This window comes from Diprion similis, chromosome 2 (genome assembly GCF_021155765.1).
Source record: "Diprion similis isolate iyDipSimi1 chromosome 2, iyDipSimi1.1, whole genome shotgun sequence".
NCBI lineage: Eukaryota > Metazoa > Arthropoda > Insecta > Hymenoptera > Diprionidae > Diprion > Diprion similis.
Genome location: NC_060106.1, coordinates 16308266 through 16327849, shown reverse-complemented (window position 1 = coordinate 16327849; position 19584 = coordinate 16308266). Strand labels below are relative to the sequence as shown.

The 19584-nt window shown below is 37.4% G+C and overlaps 1 protein-coding gene across 4 annotated transcripts; it reads right to left on the bottom strand.

Annotated features, from left to right (window-relative positions):
• Nucleotides 1–5719: 5719 nt before the first annotated feature.
• On the bottom strand, nt 5720–10245 carry LOC124416596 (polypeptide N-acetylgalactosaminyltransferase 3-like). 4 transcript variants are annotated; one of them, XM_046897803.1, is made up of 11 exons: nt 9892–10242; nt 8979–9344; nt 8785–8894; nt 8210–8402; nt 7872–8041; nt 7608–7775; nt 7425–7524; nt 6956–7365; nt 6620–6762; nt 6272–6538; nt 5720–5948 (listed from the first exon to the last, which is right to left on the bottom strand). In XM_046897803.1, exons 2-11 carry the CDS (start codon nt 9122–9124, stop codon nt 5814–5816), a joined length of 1842 nt encoding a protein of 613 aa, XP_046753759.1. In that variant the 5' UTR covers nt 9125–9344; nt 9892–10242; the 3' UTR covers nt 5720–5813. The 4 variants fall into 4 exon arrangements, with proteins under 4 accessions (XP_046753759.1, XP_046753760.1, XP_046753762.1 ...); XM_046897804.1 differs by having other exon boundaries at nt 8210–8390; nt 9892–10241; XM_046897805.1 differs by lacking the exon at nt 5720–5948 and adding an exon at nt 5983–6206 and having other exon boundaries at nt 6245–6538; nt 9892–10245.
• Nucleotides 10246–19584: the final 9339 nt, after the last annotated feature.

The following is a 19584-nucleotide window of genomic DNA, read 5'->3' as shown; positions in this document are numbered from 1 at the left end:
ATGATGCCGTGAACAGCACCTACTCTCGTTAGAACCGAGTTAATATTTGGAAAGTGACCGTTCAGCGGAGATCAGGGGCACCGTGCGTTCATTTTTCACCATCGAAAATCCATTTCATACCCGAAGTCATAATGTATGCGAGTATATAGCCAGCCGAGCGACGCCGCGTGATACAAGCACTTCGAATTTTTGACACGGAATTATAAGCTCATAAATTTCGATAAGCTTCGGATACCGTAACGCTTATATGTATGTAGACTACCGCACCTCGCGGCCAAATCGAATGCGTGTTTCCCCGTAACTAGGTGGGATATCGCCTCGGTTAGATCGTGCCCAAGATGCAGGTATACGGTATAATACACGCGGTACTCTCTTACACGATGCACTAGACTGCAGCCGAGTAGTCGCGAAGGTGAAGATGGTAGCTGCGTGGAGGTCATCCCGAGCGAGGGAAATATTCAGACCACACCTTCGTCGGCTTCGACCACGCTGCAGAATTCCCGCTACGTGATTCAATGTACCAGTTATTACGAGCCGGAGTCTGGATCACGAGACTCACGAACGAGCGCGTGCATCGAATCCTCCCGTCGTCGTGATAGGAGAGGCAGAGAATTTCTCGACCTGTAAACAGGCGAGAAAGACGTGTCTGTACCCTCGGATGACCGAAACGCATTCTAAAAACGAGGCTAATTCGACTTATCGCGGAACGAGGATAAATTTTCATCACATTTCACATCCCACTGAATCATGATTCTATTTATATAATAATAATATCCCGTTGATTGGAAGCGTGAAGCAGACCTTACTTAGAATATTGTACACGAAATAGTTACGTGTACGAAACAACTTCCAAACTTCTACGGAAGGAATTCACATCTGACTGACTCGTGATGGATGGATGGATGGATAGGAGCTGGGATGGTCCAAGATGGATGATTCGTGGGCGAATGGAATGAATGAAGTGATTTAGCAATCTTACAATAATAATAAACTTGTATAATTTGATTTAATTCCGACTCGGTAGAACGCGGTAGGCTCCCTTCAATTAGACACAACTATACGCACGTACCGACGTATTCGACGTACGTGCATGCCTATGATATACCTAGGTTAGTGGGCAGACTATTACAGTTGCCCAACCAAACCGTGCAAATCTTCGTTACCTTTAATCGTAATTTTCTAAGCAAACCTGCGTGCATAAAGTAATTAATATATTATAAACCTAGTGATAATATAATATATACATATAATATAAGTATGATACATATATATATATATATATATATATATATATGTACCTATAATAGCTGAAAGTTCATACCATCGTCCCTGCAGACGCGTTTTGTCCTGGCTCAAGTTAAGATTTTATGAATAATAAGAATGATATTTTTTTACAATATTGTATGTAAATAGTAACCGATTGTTAGCGAGCTGGCTCGTAATCACAGGGCAAACACAAGTTGTTATTATCTTTTCTCTTTCTACTATCTTCCTTGGTTTATACCTACGAATCGGTATTGCTATATAACGGCATGAATCCCAATAGTTTGGAATTAAAATCGGGATATAACAATTTGCATTTGCCCTGGTGAATTAGTGCATCGATAATATTTTTATTATAGAGAAAAAACTAAAAAACGATATCTAGATGTTTCAAAATAGCGCTTTAAGTTAGGCATGTATTTTTAATTCGTTGATGTAATTAGGACTGTATTATATGTGTGTAACGTACCTACTACTGTACTGTAAGAGTTGTATAAATTATAACGTGATTGTGATTTTATCGAAGTTACCGATATATACATATATACATACTTGTCGAAATATTTAACAGACAACAGCCCCGGTTATAACGGCTCGAGTTGCCACCTATGTATTCATACGCCTTTGGAAAACTTGGATAATTACTCTCAAAGGTTTCAAACTAGGTCGGTTGATTATTTCATTCGGGGCTGCCACCGGATTGGTCTCATCATTCCTCTGTACAGATATACAGTTTTCGTTAGATTTGGAAAATTCAAATTCATTTCTCTATTCGGTACGAAAAATCAAATGGCTATGAACCTAATTGAAATTTTCAAACGAAGCCTGCAGGCATATACCAGCGGATTACCAATTTCTATACTCTACATTAACGCTTAACGTTTAAGCCATCGTAATGATTTTTTTATTTTTATTTTTGTTCACGTGTAACGTAGCACTGTGGTGTCTGTATATATGTTGATATGTAATATTCCCTAGTAATATAAGAAAATTATTCGTTTACAAATATTTTCTGTGTCGTTTGTAATGCATTTCCCCTTGTCTCCGTTAATTATTCCTTCGACTGAAAAATTTGGAAGACTCGAGACTCGCGGTGAGAGAGGAGAAAAAAAAGTGCATACAACAACGGCGCAGCGGTCTGTCGGAGCTGACAGAAACACATTGTCCGCGGACTTGAAACGGTCCGACAAGAGGAAAACACATCGGTACCACATAATTGCAGCGGAGCTTTCACTGCGCGTGCCGACTAAAAATTGTATACGTACCTTAAAGTACCTTTTATACCTTACGCCCGAAAGAGTCGCAAAATTCAAGGTATGACTCACGGCGAAGCTCGCCTTGGCGGCAGTTGGGCCATAGGTCATCTCGAAGCAGCCAGCTGCGGAGCTGCTGCCTTTCCTTAAAAATTAAATTTGAACCGAGTAATTGTTGTGAGAAAAGAGTTGTTTGCTAGGGTCACAGGTGTGTGAGAACCGGAACAGCTCTCCGCGGACAGCAGAGACTGGACGGGTGACGTGGATCAGCCTCCAAAGCGACGCGGCCTCACGTGTGCTTCCCGGGATGATGATGATGATGGTGATGGTGAACAATCGCTAGACCGCTCGAGAGCGAGGAGCCCTTCATCCTTCGTCGCGTCGTTTCGTCCTCGCGACATCCATCATTCTAAACTCTTCGACCGCGGCAATTCTTCTTGTCCTTCTAATTTCTCACGTCCCATGAACAGCGCGACAAAGTAAGGCCGGGTAATAACCGGACCAGTTTCCTCGACAGGCTGCTCCTGGAGTCGAGGAACGACAGGTCGCAATTCCTCGCGGGCTGCTCTCGTATGCGCGACGCATCGCCGCAGGAACAGCCTCCGATTCGCGAGGAAACCAGACCGTCTCGGCCGCACGCGGGGGGCGTCCTGGAGGTCGTCCTGCAGACCGTACGTCCTGAGACCAGCCCGGTTGACTTGAGTCGGAGTGCCACGAGGACGTGACTTTGACCCAGATCCAAACTGTGTCGGTCTCGTAAGATGCAACGTGCTAAACTTCGACGCGACGCCGAGCTTCGCACGCTACTTGAAACGGTACCGTGAAGTTGTAAGCGTGATCCTGGCGTATAAGTGGAAAATTCCTATATTCCCGATTTTCTTTTTCATCGTTGCGGTAAAATTTCACGCCTTTTCTGTCTCTCGGACATTGTATTGCACTCTTCGTAAGGATAGACTAAAAACAGGAGGAAACTTTCAATTTCACTTTACTTGGCAGACGAAAACGAAGACTTAACCGCATCGCGCTTTTGCTTATCCAACTACTTTTGCATAATTACAAAAGTACATCGTGTTTCAGCTGTGTAATAGACCGGACAGCGAGTTCGTTGTACAAGGACGTGAAAGGTGAACAACCAATACTCAACTTTTGTATTCCAACAAAAGTAAGTTGCGAACTTACTTTTCAGCATTTTATACTTTAGGTTGTCCGTTTCAAACAATTATTTTCCCGAACCAAGTTAAACCATTTTGATCGATGTCTACATATCGTTCTTTTCTTGTTACAGTAATCGACTATACATTGATTATCTGCAGCAGAGCGCACCCATTTACAATAAAAATTAATTCTAGTAATATATATAATACACAGGATTAGGAAGTGGTAGCACCAAGTTTTTTACACGTTTTTTTTCTTATGAAACTGTATCCGTATTACGCAAATTTTTGCAAGTGTATCCCCCGGGCTGCAATTACACCAGAGGTAAAACAAGCAATTAAAAATCTTGTGTAATGACAATATAATATGGATACTTTAAAAAGTAATTAACCTGGAAAAATTGTAAATACAGTTTCTTCCTTAATGCTTTATCGATATACCTGGGTACAAAATTATGGACAAAATTACCAAACGTTTCACTCTTACATCGGTATAGTATGAGAGAACGATAAAAATAAATCAAATCAAAGTAAAGTGGAAAACAATACGAAATTATAATAATTAAAAACAAAAACGGGTTTTTCTTATTCAACTTTCACAGAGGAAAGGCGAACTTCTTTTTCACAGACTTTAGGTGGATTTCGAACACCTTCAGGTTCCAACCCCGCCTCGCTTGTAATAATGTAGCTTCGGTCAGCAGCAGAACTGTAGCTTGTAACTTAGCTCGCATATCTCGTGGGTACAATACGATCTACATTGCTGACCGAGGCGGACCCGGCAATGCTAATGATAATAAATTCACGGAGTCGCCCCGAGTCCTTGGTTAAGAAAGCGAATTTATGAACGAGATTGCGAAATATCGCGACTGCCTTTCGACGTGAATCCTTTTGCCGAATCAAGACGCTATTTATATCAGAGTAGATTGAAACAAATTGAAATCGGTGCTCACGTGAAAGATAAATTTGCATACACACTAGCAGGCCTGCGTATTATTCTCAAACGAACTATAACCAACGCCTTTAAGCACAGATCCCCAACTTCGCGTTCTAAAAGGTTCCTTCGTTTGATCCGGACTTATCAGGAATATTTTCAACAATTGATGCACGGTATGAAAATCAAAACTCCCTCGTCTAATTGCGGTTTACAACTTGCGTGGCGGCTAATCGACAGCCGGCCAAACTGGTTTTATTTTCGCAATCCAATTCAGAACCTCGTTTATAACATATTCAAGTCAGAACATGATAATTCAATTACACCAAACTGTTCTAACAATGGATTGAACATTAAGAACTGCCAATTAATCACTTCATGAAGGTTTTATAGAATCTAGATACTGTATTTACAATTATCCACAGAATTTGTTTTTTAGTGATGACCATAAAAATAAAGTTGGAGAATTGATGTAGATCAATCAACCGAACTTGTTTATGTGAAATTCGATCAAAATTACATCAATATCCAGATCACAGAGATTACACAACGTATTATGCTGCTTTTGTATGTTTTAACCACAAGTTCAGAGTCTAAAACACTCATCTTTGATCAGATTTTAGCGGATCGGTAAGGCAAACTTACGGTATAAACCATAGTTAATTAGTTTAAAAGTTATTTCACACCCTTTGTCTCATTCCGGAAGCTAATAATTGTTAAAATAAAATCACAGATAATTCTGTTCCGAAGGTAAACAGAAATAGACATTTGTTCTACGCGGCTTATGCTGGCAGTCGATAAACGGACTTGCGTGAACGTTACATTCATTCCGGACCTACTACAGATAACTGAAATGAAGAACAACTAATATACCGACATTATAATTTAGAATAAAAAATTAATCACGATATAATTACGAAAGAATCTGATCGCAAATGCGAAGCTACTGTAGAGAAAATATCAACGTATTAAAATTGAGTACTTACCTGTAAAATGAGAAAACAGCTATCGTTACTTGACATTTGTAGAATAAATAGCTACCGACTTTTCCTGTCATTTTATCTACCGCCGAGGATCGTGTTACCGTAGGTCGAGATGGAATAGAAAAAAAAATTGTATACACCGACGCTGATAAGACTTGTAAATATTATACAAATGTAAATAAGAATATTATCTACAAGAATTTATTCTCGTTCACGAATAGGACGGAAATTACTTCCAAGGTACTGCTTCCAGCTCCCATTGCTGTCCAGCGCTTCTGTTACAGGTCGCGATGACTAGACCGTCTGACTTCTTCAGACCCAACTGAAGACACATTTTAGAGCCAAGGTGGATCAGAGTCTTTGTCTGAAATTCGAACATCCAATTCAAATGCAAAGTTATCGTTCCAAAATCACCGGTAATATAATTTAGACGACAAATTCCTAGACTATGTCCATCTGGAATGCGATGATACTGCATAAACTGGTTACCTAATAACATCCATGAGTATTTGGTCATGGATTTAAAAAGTAGAACCATATTTCAGGCATCGTTTAGTGTCTTCGCAAGAATTCAATGGACTACATGGACTTTTTAATTTCCATAGCCACCAACAGATCATCTCTTAGAAGTTTAGTAAACGTATAATAAAATTCCATCATGTAACTTGGCTTTCTACTTCGACTAACCTTAGCATCGTATTGCCACTTTTGTCTTCGAAGACCACTACAGGCCATAATTTTAACCTTCGGTTTCTCGTGACGTGTATCACGCTCCGGAGCATCGAGACATACGCTTTCGTCTGTGACGATAACGCCTTCAGACGTCATCACGAACATTTGGCTAAGCTGGGGCGGCGAGATGCACGGTTCCGTATCAGCGTTACCAAAAGGCTGGGTGTAGGTACCCTTGGTTACAGGACGCATCAGACAGTTTCCACTGACGGCGTGAATTATCTACGTAAAAAGGTGCCGCGTGAAACAGTTCAAGGTGGATATCCCATCGCGGAAATAACCATCGAAGAGGCGTGTGCGTACCTTTCCGAAAAATCGATCATCCTTCGGGAAGAAGTGCTGTGGCCACACGTTGTCCAGATACCATTCAAAGCCTTTGCACTGTAGACGTTCACGTACCGCCAGTCGTCCTCTGATCTGCTGCTTGTCCCTGAGTCGTTCTGCCGCTGTAATGGAAGTTGAAAACTTGAATAGTTTCAAATTTTCATTTCACCAATAGTAAAAACGTGATTGAGGTTTAATTTCAGACCAAAGAAGAAGAGAGTTTTCTGTATGAAAAGTTAGCAGGCAACAAACTAGTTCTGTTTTCAAACTCCTGATTATTCAATGCCAGGGCGAACTGCTTGTTGAAGAACTTACCAGGGTTGAACTTAAAGTAAAACTCGGCCCACTCATCCATCCAGACGAGGGCAACGCGTGCCAGATTCGAGTAAAGTATATCGCCAACACCTCCCGGAAATGTGTAGGGGGAAGATTTTCGGAATAAATGACCAACGTGGGAACAAGGTGCGATTTCAACGCTGCCACCGCACTGCCAGGCCCTGAAAGACAACTCGAGGTTCTCTCCACCCCAAATTTGCATTTGACCATCGTAACCACCCAACTCAAAGAAGTACTCTCTGTTCATAGAAAAGAGTCCTCCGGCCATTGCCGGGGTTTTGAAAGGCGCCACCATATCGCCGCGACGTTGTTCCAGCTTCGAGCCACCAAATGTCAGCCATCGGAAGTGCAAGTCCCAGTTGAAGGCACCCCAGTGAAGCTCGAACGACCTGGAACATTTGGCGATTGATGAAGTTGAGCTCATTAGCGCAAGCTTTTAGGCATTTACCTCGTATAACTGAAAGTGTCATCGTTAATGATATCGATGACAGGTGAAACGATTCTCGTTCTATTCTGAGCGACCGTGTCCAACAGCGGTTCAAGCCAACCTGAAAAAATCAAGCATCGGTTGCAGTTTTTTGCGCACGAAAGACCAGAGCAAGTGGTCATCTAAGTGAGTTGACCTACCTACCAACGGTGCATTCGCAATGGGCATCGAGGAACGTCAGAACCTCTCCAGTTGCGTCTTCGGCGCCTAGAAGTCTGGCGTTCACTAGTCCAATTCTTTTTCCAGACCTCAAGACTTTGGTGGGCACCTCAAGGTTCCGAACATATTCGTCCAGTGGCGTAGCCAGGAATTCTATCGTCAAAAAGTGTTTTTACATTCTTTCTCTTCGTTTACCGATAGATTGACAAACAGTACAGACGAGTCGTAACGGTATAATCAAAGCCTTACCTCGATTGCTAAAGTCATCTACAAGAATTATCTCGTGTAGCAAATGCCTCGGCGATCTACCGATGACACTGTGAACTGTCCTTAACAATGTACTCCAAGCTTCGTTGTGGAATACTATGATCACTGAGGTCGATGGCAACTGCTTTGACCCTGAGTATCGCGGGATGCACCTAGAAGTACATTATTCAAATGGTCATTCAAACCGTTGGGTACGGTCAATTGGACTGACTGTAGAATTCGTTACTGCGGTGTGAAGGCTAGACGTATGTGCACGGATCTAGTGCATATAGCAGTAGTAGATGTGGCGGATATAAGCAATGAGACAGGGGACATCGTACATTTTTTTTCTCACGTCGGGTAGCGATCTGTTGAGCGGTATTCGATCGCTCGCCAGAAGGTTGAATCTGTTGATCTGGAAGAGCTGTTTCATCAGGATGAAGTCCTTCGGTGGTATCATCACCGGGTGTCCATCCCTGCCCTCGTAAGGTCGCGGGTTAAACATGTTCTTGTTCAACAGATCTGAAAATAAATCTTTCGACTAATAAATTACACTACAGCATTCGAAGCGACAGCTGAAATGAATGATTGGTGCGCTAATGGTACACTTCGGCTGTGACTCGGAATTAGCAACTTTGTTTCAAGGAGCGATTTCTAGTCGACAGTGATCAACTTGTTGCTTTCGAGGGTTCAGCCCACTTGACCTTTGACATCTGACATTTGACCGCTGGTCTCATTTGTCTTCGAACACTCGGTTACGTCCCGGTGAAAAAATGCTTCGTCCGTCGGTCTCATTAGTTATTCGTTCACGTCTGGTTGCGAGGTTCACTTAGGTCGGATGACGGTTTCAGCACTAATAGAGATCGCGTTGTTTCGAATGCACAATGAGATCTGTCATTGCGTAATAGACCTTTACCTTGGTCAATGTTGGGGCTCTGCAGCGGGTCCACAGAATCCCCGATGTAATGACCCACGATCACTTGTATGCCACGGTTTTCCATGTACTTCTTTTGACTCTCGAGAAGTCTGTAATATAAAAATTGGTATCGTTCAATTCCGGTTTGAATTTGTCGTTGTGCTCGATCAGTAATTTATTTGACAGTCACTTACCGCAGGGAATCATCGTCTGGATCGTTGAGAGGATTTTTCGTCCGATCAGATTGACGGGGCCAGATAACGAAAAAACTGATCAATAGCCCTACCGATAATAGAATTGGCCAGACGCGGAATAATTTTCGCATTTTCGGTAGCCGCATCTTAGTAATCGATCCAGAAACCTCGAGACCCTTCCACAATTTTTCGGCTACTGTTACGTGCCGTCGAAATTGTTCATCTCCGACAAGTGACTCAATGCCAAATGATAGTTGCGTGCTTCTGATAATTTTTTTCCCGCCTAATTATATCGCAATATTTTGATTCCGTTATCGCGTCATTCGCAGGTCATGTCAAACCGAACATATCTCCAATTACGTAGAGCTGCAATCCGGGAAATCGACATCCATTATACCACAGTTAGAAATAATTTGTACAGCTAGTATAATATACACGCAGAGCCATTCTTTGTTTTCTTCTAAAACAACTATCTTTTTCCTTACTTTCAGTATATCACCTCGGTCAATGCACCCTGGAGCATCCGATTCATGCGGAACGCGGTGCAACAGTTTCAAATTAATTATTCGACTGTAATTATCTGTTTCTTTTTGGGTAAAAGGAAGATGTCAAGCGATAATAAAGTAACAACGTGCAAGTGCGATATATGTGTACTGCAGAGTCTGGTTACAATGCAGTTCGAGTTAATCAAGTGACTTAAATAATGGAGTTAATAAATATTTAAGTGACAGCATTAAATCGCCGTGCTGCAAGCATCAATCAGCAGCGTGGTCAAAAATAAATCCGCCCAGTTTGCAGTCGTTCGCAAAATGATAATATCGGAGTGTGATTTTCGCTAAATCGGCGAAACGTTGATTTATTTTAGCGAATAGAAGCCGAAGTCCGTTCGTAATTGTACTCTTGCAATAATTACCGTTTTAATCTTAACTTTTCAGTTTAAATCCCGACATTGATCTGTACTTCTGATCCACGGCCTCTTCGGCGTTGCCGGTCGCACCTCATCGTCAGTCAGACCGCACCGATTTCCACTGCCGAATATATTTTGAAGAATTGATTGTACTGTTTCACTTTGCTGAACCGATGCGCAGAGCGCAATAGCGCACTGAATTGCTTTTCGATACGAATAAAGTGTGACCAAAACGGGCGTAGAGTAAACCACGAAGTCCACCACCTCTTCGATGGAGGATCAAGGAGACGCTTAAATGAGTCTATCGAGCGTGGTCTTCATCGCGTGACATGCCTAGCTCGAATGAAAATGGCCACCAGAGAACTTGCTCTGGCTTGGTGACGTCACCAATTTACAGTTACAGAGAAAGGAACCTGGCCGAGCAAACGGCTCTCACGGAGGCTTCTACACACACCGCCGTGTTGTTAGATACCTGTAGATCGCAGAGGGCGAAATCAATTGTGTAGGTATATGTATAAACGAAATGCCAACAAAAGGGCGAGGTTGTTTTTTTATTTTATATCGAATTGCTTATTTATTTCTTATCTTTGAAATTGAGCTATCACTTTTCCATTTCAATATACGTAAATACGTTAAGTTGAAGTGTTTATTCTACTGTCGCAACTTCAGAGTTTCGACGTACGAAGCCTGTTATTAAAAAAATCAATAGAAGGAAATTGAAATTCGTGTTTATGTGTAAAACTGAAGTGAAATTTGAGTAATTGTAGAATGTGTGACGAATTAATCAACGATTTTCTAGTCAATTACTACATTAACAAGAATTATTGAATAGAGAGATCGAGTGAAAGATGTATAATGTAATAAATATGTATCGTAAAGCGTCAAAAGTGTGGATAAATAATATCTTCGATTGAAACACGTATTATTTATGATAACATTATTTTTTATTATACTTCAATTCAAATCGATTATGAATTATGATGAGTTTGAATACTAGGACTAGGACAAATAGTTCCCGCTGCTTTTTCACTGTATACATTATTTATATTACGCATTATGTGGTAAACATTGTTCAAATGCCATATACTAATATACGACATGAATTCTTCACTTCCTTCAATATGGATGATAATTTTATCTGTCCCTGTGATGTCGAAGTAGTATATGCGTAATATTAATGCGGTAATCGTTCTTGTACGGCCATATAATAGAGATGGGTTCATAAAATCCTATACTTCTGCTTTTCTCTCTGAGTATAACAATAATAATTACTATTATTATTACGTTTAATTATTATAGTGACATGTATAATAAATAAATAAGAGCCCAGGCGCGACGCTATGGCGCCATATAATACATATAGAGTCGAGAGATTTGTTACCGAATCGAATTCCACACATTATATTTCTCCATCTCTTCGTTGTGTGCAAATATCAACACCGTACTCAATATATCCGATAATGATGTCATTACCAAAAATTGCTGTTATGCACAGATGTACGACAATAATAATAATATTAAAAATAAAAATAATAATAATATTAATAATAGCGGCAGTAATAGTAATACCAATAATAAAAGAACAAGTATTAATATCAATATTAATAGACAAGTATTGGAAAGCCGTACACAAAAAATACAGATTATACTATTAGGATGAAATATGCGTCGAAATCACGCATTTTATGGTAACACGTTTCATTATCACCTGCGGTATTGAGTATGAAGAAATATACATGACATAGATGTTATAATTCACTTGGATGACACTTGTATACATATATAGTAATAATAATATACATATATAAGTCTGTTTCATACGACGGTATTTGATGTGCATTATTTATACGTCGATCGAACGATTTTCGCCGCCAGTGCGACTGTAGTTTTGTATTAAAAACAAATTTCTGGTCATTAATTTTCCTCTACCTATATTCACATAGAATGGGGCGGCTAATGGTAACTAAGCACGCCTGCATAACGTACTTCAAGAAGCCTTCGGCCCCTTAGTTTGATCCACAGTTTAAGAGTGATTTATATTTTATACCGCACCGACCTGTCTTTGTGGAAAAATTTCTTCACTAAATTCACGGAGCTCAATAGAGGTCAATAATGAACCCTCTTCTCGTACTACCGTGGGACAATAAACAATCACAACTGTATATAAGGTTTGATTAATTTCATTTCATTGACGTGAAGAAATGTTTCCAAAAGAAATGGCTTGCGGTGATTAATTCAGTTAGATTTAAGGCGAGTTTGCAATTCAGTATCGCCGCAGCTAATCGAGTGCTTTTCGGCTATAGATACGTCCGAGGAATCCTCGTTTCTCGAGATATTATCTGCAAAGATTTGCGCAGATCCTCGAATTCACACTTTTACTCAAATTAAGGGGGTATAATCTGACATTTCAATCACACCAAAGCCTTCGAAATATCGCTTTTCGATTTTCAGAAAGCGAGTGCAAGTTGTGAAACCAATCCGCGTCGTAAATTTAGCGCTAAATTCAATTCCTTCCCCGGTTACATATACCTATATATGCAAGTTTCTGGCTATAAATAAGTGAAATTCACAAATCTTTAATTTTCATTTTTTAGTATTATCAATAAAACTTGAGTTGAACATTTAGAATTAAATCTTAAAACACCACTTTAGCATTTAGCACTTCCGTGTGATCATTGAAGTATGCATATCTACAGTACATATCTAACAATAATTTGAGTTAACACGTCGTTCCAGGAATGTTCTGCACCACAGTGAACGTTTGAAACTCACCTGGCAAATATACTAACTTCTGCGAGATTTTGAAATTTACTTCACGGAAACGTAATTTATATAACCTTTTCTGGCTTCGTTTCCGTTAAAAAAAACTTTAATTCATCCAGGGACAAAGCCTAACATTAAGTTAGTTTTAGAAAAAAAAATTAGTTTCAACACATACATACATAGGCGCCGCCTCCGGGATTTTTAACGTGCTCGAGCAGCCCCTGACAATTCCAGGACTTCAGAGTTTTGAATATGTTGTGATATATGTTTCAAAGTATTTATTCTTTCCAATAGTTTGTTTATTTTTAACGCGAGTTATGAGTTTCTCAATCTAAGATTTCTGTTTTCGAGATAGTTCATATTTTTGCAGTGCCCCTCCCCCCGTACCCCAACAACTTACTATAAAGCAGCCCCTAGATTTTATAAAAGTCGACGCCTATGCATAGAAATGATGTGTGCAAATATTGAAGATGATTATCGATTTATCCGTGATTTTGGGAGATATCGACACTTATCCAAATAGGTACAAATTCAGGGCGTAAATTCTAGATTTATTTCTCGAAGAAGAATAATGATGATGATAATAATAATAATGATAAAATAATATCTCTAAATATAATAATAATAGTCATAATAATATTTTAAAAATTAATAAAAATGCAGTGTATACCCCCTTAAGTGGCCAAAGAAGGACCCAGTATTAAATCACAGTGAATCATATACCTCACAATAATGACAACATACGGTATCTAACATTTTGGAAGAGTTCAAGACTATACATATAATAATGTATAATATAACGTGTAATAGCTGTTAGTTTTTTCGTCCTCTTTTTTTTTTTCTTTACACTTAGAACAGCAACAATAAATATACTATAAATATTTATATATACACATACATGCATATATTTTAAATACACATGCTGGTTAAATAAGTAAGATCGCTGGTCCGAGCATCGAGAGTACGTAAATTAATAAACTTAATGGAAAAATTATCACTATATATCAATAGAATAAAAAACCCGGTATCTCTGAGATTATTATTATTATTCTTTTGATATCAATAGTCATTTCAATGAGAAAATTTTTGAAAGAAAAGAATTACTACGTTTCAGAATGTTTTCAGAGATACCGAGTATCCTTATACGTATATATAAATATATATATGCACATATGTATATGTATTTATAAATTGTATAATGTCAGAGTGATATTCAATTTGTCTTCTTTGCTTTGTCAACTCTTTATTACGTCTACCTATATGCTTAATAAAGGTGAGTGGGCCAGGGCGAGGGAATTGGTATAATGGTGAAAAGGTGTAGAGGATAGAAAGATTCATTAAGGACGTACTAATGGGGAAGGATGACCGACTGTTTCACTTTATGTATAATGCTGCCACCATTCCTTTTTCATTGTGAATACACCTGCCGTGCTAAATATACTCACAATCAGTAGAACCTGAAACGTATATATTTTACTCAAATATACGCAGGCATGTGTTTTATGTCTAACATATATCACGATAGACATACAAAATATTGTACGACACAACTGCAGCTATCATTATTTATTCATCGTCATTCATTTAATTATCATCCTTTTTCAGGCTTATATTATTTATTTCTCAACAAGTACGCGCTCCGGCGAACCATATAGTATTATACGATAAACTTTCAATTAGCAGATCAACTGCTATAAAGTGCGAATATTCAATTAGGATAATAAGATCGCGCCAAGAGTACAGGAATCAGCGCGATATTCGTATCTAGGTATATCTGCGTCTGCCTCTGTATTGTTTGTTTGTTTTTTTTTCTCTTTTTTTCATTTTTTACCTCCATTATCTATCCCTATATATCCTTCGCTATAAGTATATAATGTATAATTCGTGACTCGCGACTCGCGACGATCGTTAAAAGTAGGTACATCTTTGTAACAAGTACTTAACTACCCCGAGCCAGTAAGGTATAAGCGAGCGTGAATCCGTATACGTGAATGGTGGAAAAACGGATAGCGTATATAATAGCGTACCTCAATATTTCTTTGATTATATGATAAAATTATCTCGGAGTGTATAGATCCTCCTTGAATATCGTTCTATTAAATTTAATCGAGTAAAACCATTTCCGGTTTGCAATACAAGATGTATATTATGTATATTGTATAGTTGTATGTTGTATTTTACACGCTTTGTCATAAAATTTCATACACCGTTGCAGATATGGTATACACACGATATGACTGCATTAGCTGTGGTGAAAAATATGCGGTCATCGCCTTGCCCTCGCGTGCCCCGACTCGCGATCCCTCAAATAAACCGAAAAGGGTACAAACGTAGAAAAGGAGAGAATAAAACGTAAATTAAGTTACGCCAATTGACCGCTTTGGCGTACATAAAATTATTTTTTATACCGCATATCGTCAACTCCAACGCACGCGAGGCCAAGGCTGGACGGGCTCTGGTGATAAAAAAAGAAACATTGTTTTTGTTTTTATAATAAAAATAATAATGATTACAATAAATCGCATAATTATTATTATCATAATATAAAATAAACGTTCGTGATAATAATAGTGCTGGTAATATTAATCATAATAATAATGATAATAGTTCGATACAAGCTATGAATGATTTCTTTTTCTAGGCAGTGCTGCGAACCATATCCGCTACTCAGACAACAGGAATAATATGATCATTGATCTTTTACAACAATCTATATGTCTGCAGTAATGATAATAATAATAACGATAATAATATTAATAATAGATATATCCTATATAATTTATATGTAATACCATATACATATCATACATATACATACATGGTAGTACACGTTACGGCTCAAGTATTATGTATGTACGTAATAATGTAATGCGTGTTTATATATATTTATATATATATATATATATATATATATATATATATATATATATATATATATATATTATATGTACATAGGTAAACGTCTGGTCAGTATTAAAGTAAAAATAATATAGTACATTATGTTGCGTGTATAAATATGTTGATTTGTTGATTTGTTGATTAGTTGGTTGGTTGGTTGGTTCGTTGGTTGGTTGGTTGGTACATAATGCATACTGGGTTATGAGTGATTGTGTGTGCGTGTCGTTGTGGTTGTGTATAATGCGTATTATTTATCATACAACAAATGTTTATTACAACTACACGTCGATAAAACGTGCGATAGTCAAGGTATATATTGTATGCAGAATAGTATAGCGAACGATTACGAGAGATTATTAAATTATTAGATGAGTATACATATCTATATTATATGTATGTATATTTAAAGAGTCGAGCGGCATTGATTGAATAGTGATTAATTCTCGTTATGTACACCACGTGGTATGTTAGATAATAATTCATTATTCATTAGTTTATTCATTTTTCTGAAAACAGTGATCCATGGCGCATTCTACCGTACCGTTCTAATGATTGCTTTTAAAACTGATGGAGAAACTATAAGATGTTATCCTATGCATACTGTTAACCAGTTAAAAACAAAAAGACAAAAAAAACGTGATGACAATTTACTAGTGCTCCTTATTCAATCTTCGTATTATATGCTGCGTTTGTTTACTGTTCGTTACCGCATGTTATTGCTAAATCATATTAAGAAAAATTTTCATCTTTCAAAGCAACCCTGCAGACCTAGCTTGATATATCGGAACACTGTTTAGGCATTCTCAGTAAGTATACGGTGGTGCGTTGATTTGTGTTATTATCATCGATTCTTTTTCATTTCATTTGTTTGCTGCTTTCGTCTTGGTTTTTTTCGTAAAAAACAAAAAAAAAAAAACAAAAAAACAGTTTACTATCAGTACATAGGTATATTATATCCCGTAGCTTATATACTTTTCTCGTTTTTGCAGTTTTCTAATCATTCTTATTATTTCTCTTTTTCTTTCGTCCGTCTGCAGCAGTTCTATTACATATGTTTGGTCATGTTCCTCCTTAAAGTACGCATGAATATCCGTACAATCCGTTTGCTTACAATTTTTATACTATTACCGATATTTTTGTTTACACTTTCTCGCAATTTATTTATGTTTCTTCATGTTTAATTTTTTTCAATTTTTCGCTAAAATTTTCATTCTAATTTCGTTTTTATCTTTTATTTTCTTTGTTTAGTTTTGCTTGGCACAATTAACATCTTCATTTAATCTTCTTTTTTTTTCTTTTTTTTTCAATAAAAAAAGGCACTGCTTTTCTGCTCGCATATAGATATATATATGTATATATTTATCATATATATACGGCTATACGCGCGCGTATATAAATATCATACAAACGTTAATGGAATCCTCAAAATAAACGACTTAAAAATAAAGTTTAACAATAAATTGTAAAAAAGAGTAGGAGAAAACCGCGCAAAGACGTGGAGCTTCCGTAGTTTTTTTGAATTTCAGAATCTTCCATCGCACGTTTCTCTCTATCTCCCTTCCTCTTTCTTTATCTATCTATCTATCTCTTCTTCCAATCACTCTATCGCTGCTGCAAACTTCAGCGACGTATTTACCAGTGTACATAATCCTGATTCGACTTTTAAATTAATAGCACCTCGCCCGTAGCGGTTTTATTTTCTCGACAAAAAACGGCCGTGTGGGTTTCATAATATCAACTACTTTAGTTCAATTATTCAATGTTTATTTTTATTTTATTTTTCATATTATTCTTTTGTCATCGCAAGGTATACAGAACTGTGACGTTACGTCATACCTCCCTGGGGATTTAGAAGGTTATTAATAATTTTCACGACAATATTGTCAAAAAAGTTTTAATCAAGTTTACCTCCGTGTACGTTTAAATATAAATCGCGATCTTTGCTAGCTGCTCCTTAAGCGACTGCATTTGTAGCAAAGCTAAGTCTTATTCTTCCCTCTGTTTGTCATTTACTTTCGAATTTTATACGTGGTCTGAATTTGTTTTTTTTTTTCTTTTTCTTTTTCTTTTTTTTAACCGTTATATTAAACGTATCCCGTCTCTTCCGTAAAATGTAGTGTGAGAAAAAAGTAATTCAGCACCGTGATGCAGCGTCAAGCCAATGGCAGTGACGTTGACAAAAATAGCACAAAGCCCGCAATAAAATCGACACGCAGACAATCCAAATTTAGTTCAAAGATGGAAGATCTGAGGACACGAAAGAAGAAATTTCGTAGCGAATGATAGATTAAAGTAGTGTTGGAATTCGTCTTATTTCGAAATTTTATGAACTTTAGACGTTGCTTTTTTAAACTTTATGCGTTCTCTTACTGTTCGTGTCACCACGTTAGCCGCTGACGGGTAGCAAGAGAAAAATAAGAAATTCAAGGTAGGGATGAATAGAAACGTAAAAAAAAAAAAAAGAAATTAAATAACCTTGATTCAAACCCCGGTCTGAATAACACGAATCACGCGAAATCACGCGCCGTTACTCATCAATTACCCCCTATTCCCGTTTCCGGCCGCAAAGCGGATCATTTATCGGTCAAACACTCCACCGAAGCCGAATTTATTTATCATCATTCACTCGCTCGATAATAAAAAGCAGTCATTTATTCTCTCTCTCTTTCTCTCTCTTTCACTCTATCTCTCTTATCTCTCTCTCTCTCTCTCTCTCTCTCTCTCTTAATGTCGCTTTTCTACTTTCGCCCTAAATATTTTAAGTAGAAAAACTGATAAAAATTAATAATTATTACAATGTTTACACAGCCAAATCTTTGTTTAAACAATTGTTTTCTTTCCTCGTGTTCGCTCGTTTAAATATTCCAGCAAGGTGTTCATATTGTTTTATAATATTAAACGGTCCGATGTGATATTATTATCATTAATAATATAGTTGTTGTTATTATTAATATTATTACTATTATTATTGTTGTTGTTGTTATTATTATTATTATTATTATTATTAGGTAGGTCTACTACTATGTACGTAGATATATCTTACATATATAGATACATATACATGTATATACGTAGAGTAATATTTGATCTAATGCGTCAAGTGAAACGAATTGAATTCAAGTGAGAACGAAGTTTAAACACTTCGATTTATCTCATCCGAATCAAAGTGGCATCGGTGACGTGACTTATTAGTGCCAGAACAAAGTGAACTGCGAACGAGACATCATCTCAACGTCCTTAAAAATCCGGCGAGGATCTAGGTAAACATCTGAAATTGGTCTTTCGCTTTCACTGTTTATTTGTCATCTGCAATTGGCTAAACGAAATCACATCTTTTTATACCACTCGTGTACAATTTGTTTTGTATACACACACACACTGACACACATACATACATGCATACACACATACATACATACATACATAGTACATACATATGCACGTACAGATTATTGATTTAATATACGGATACGTTGATTTTTTTTTCTTATTTTTTCTCCTTTTTCTTTCAGTTTAGTTTGGATATTTTTCTTCTCTTCTCTGAACTTTTAGCCCGTGATCAAGTTACGTGATATACATGTTTATATACTACTCACATTACACATATAAATATATGCAATGTAAGGAGAATCGATACTATTGTAAAGTTGGCAGCATAATGTTTCACTATTAACGCTTCTCCGCGTCTTATATTATTATATATATATTTATTCATATAATATGTATTATGATATACCTATTACATACTTAGAGTTACATTAAGCCTATCCTAAAGTCATTTAAAAATGTCCATCGCTCGTAAAAATGTCAGTCGATTTGCAGCATGTTTTTTTTCCATACTTTTTCGTATTTTCCTCAAATTGCCTTCCTTTATTTTTTCTTGGTTTCTTTTTTTTCACGCTATAGCAATACTCAATGATTGTACTCTTCTTGCCACGATAAAAAGAGAAAATAAGGAATCAAAACAGAAAAAAAAATTACGACAACGTCAAATATCGTTTTCCCTGTCTCGTCTATGATAATTTTTTACTTCTTCAC

Coding starts and splice junctions, on each gene's coding strand:
- LOC124416596 (XM_046897803.1), bottom strand. CDS start 9,124: ATGCGGCTACCGAAAATGCGAAAATTATTCCGCGTCTGGCCAATTCTA. Junction 7,366..7,424: donor GACACTTTCAGTTATACGAG/GTAAATGCCTAA, acceptor CAAATGTTCCAG/GTCGTTCGAGCTTCACTGGG. Junction 6,763..6,955: donor TTACTTTAAGTTCAACCCTG/GTAAGTTCTTCA, acceptor CTTCCATTACAG/CGGCAGAACGACTCAGGGAC.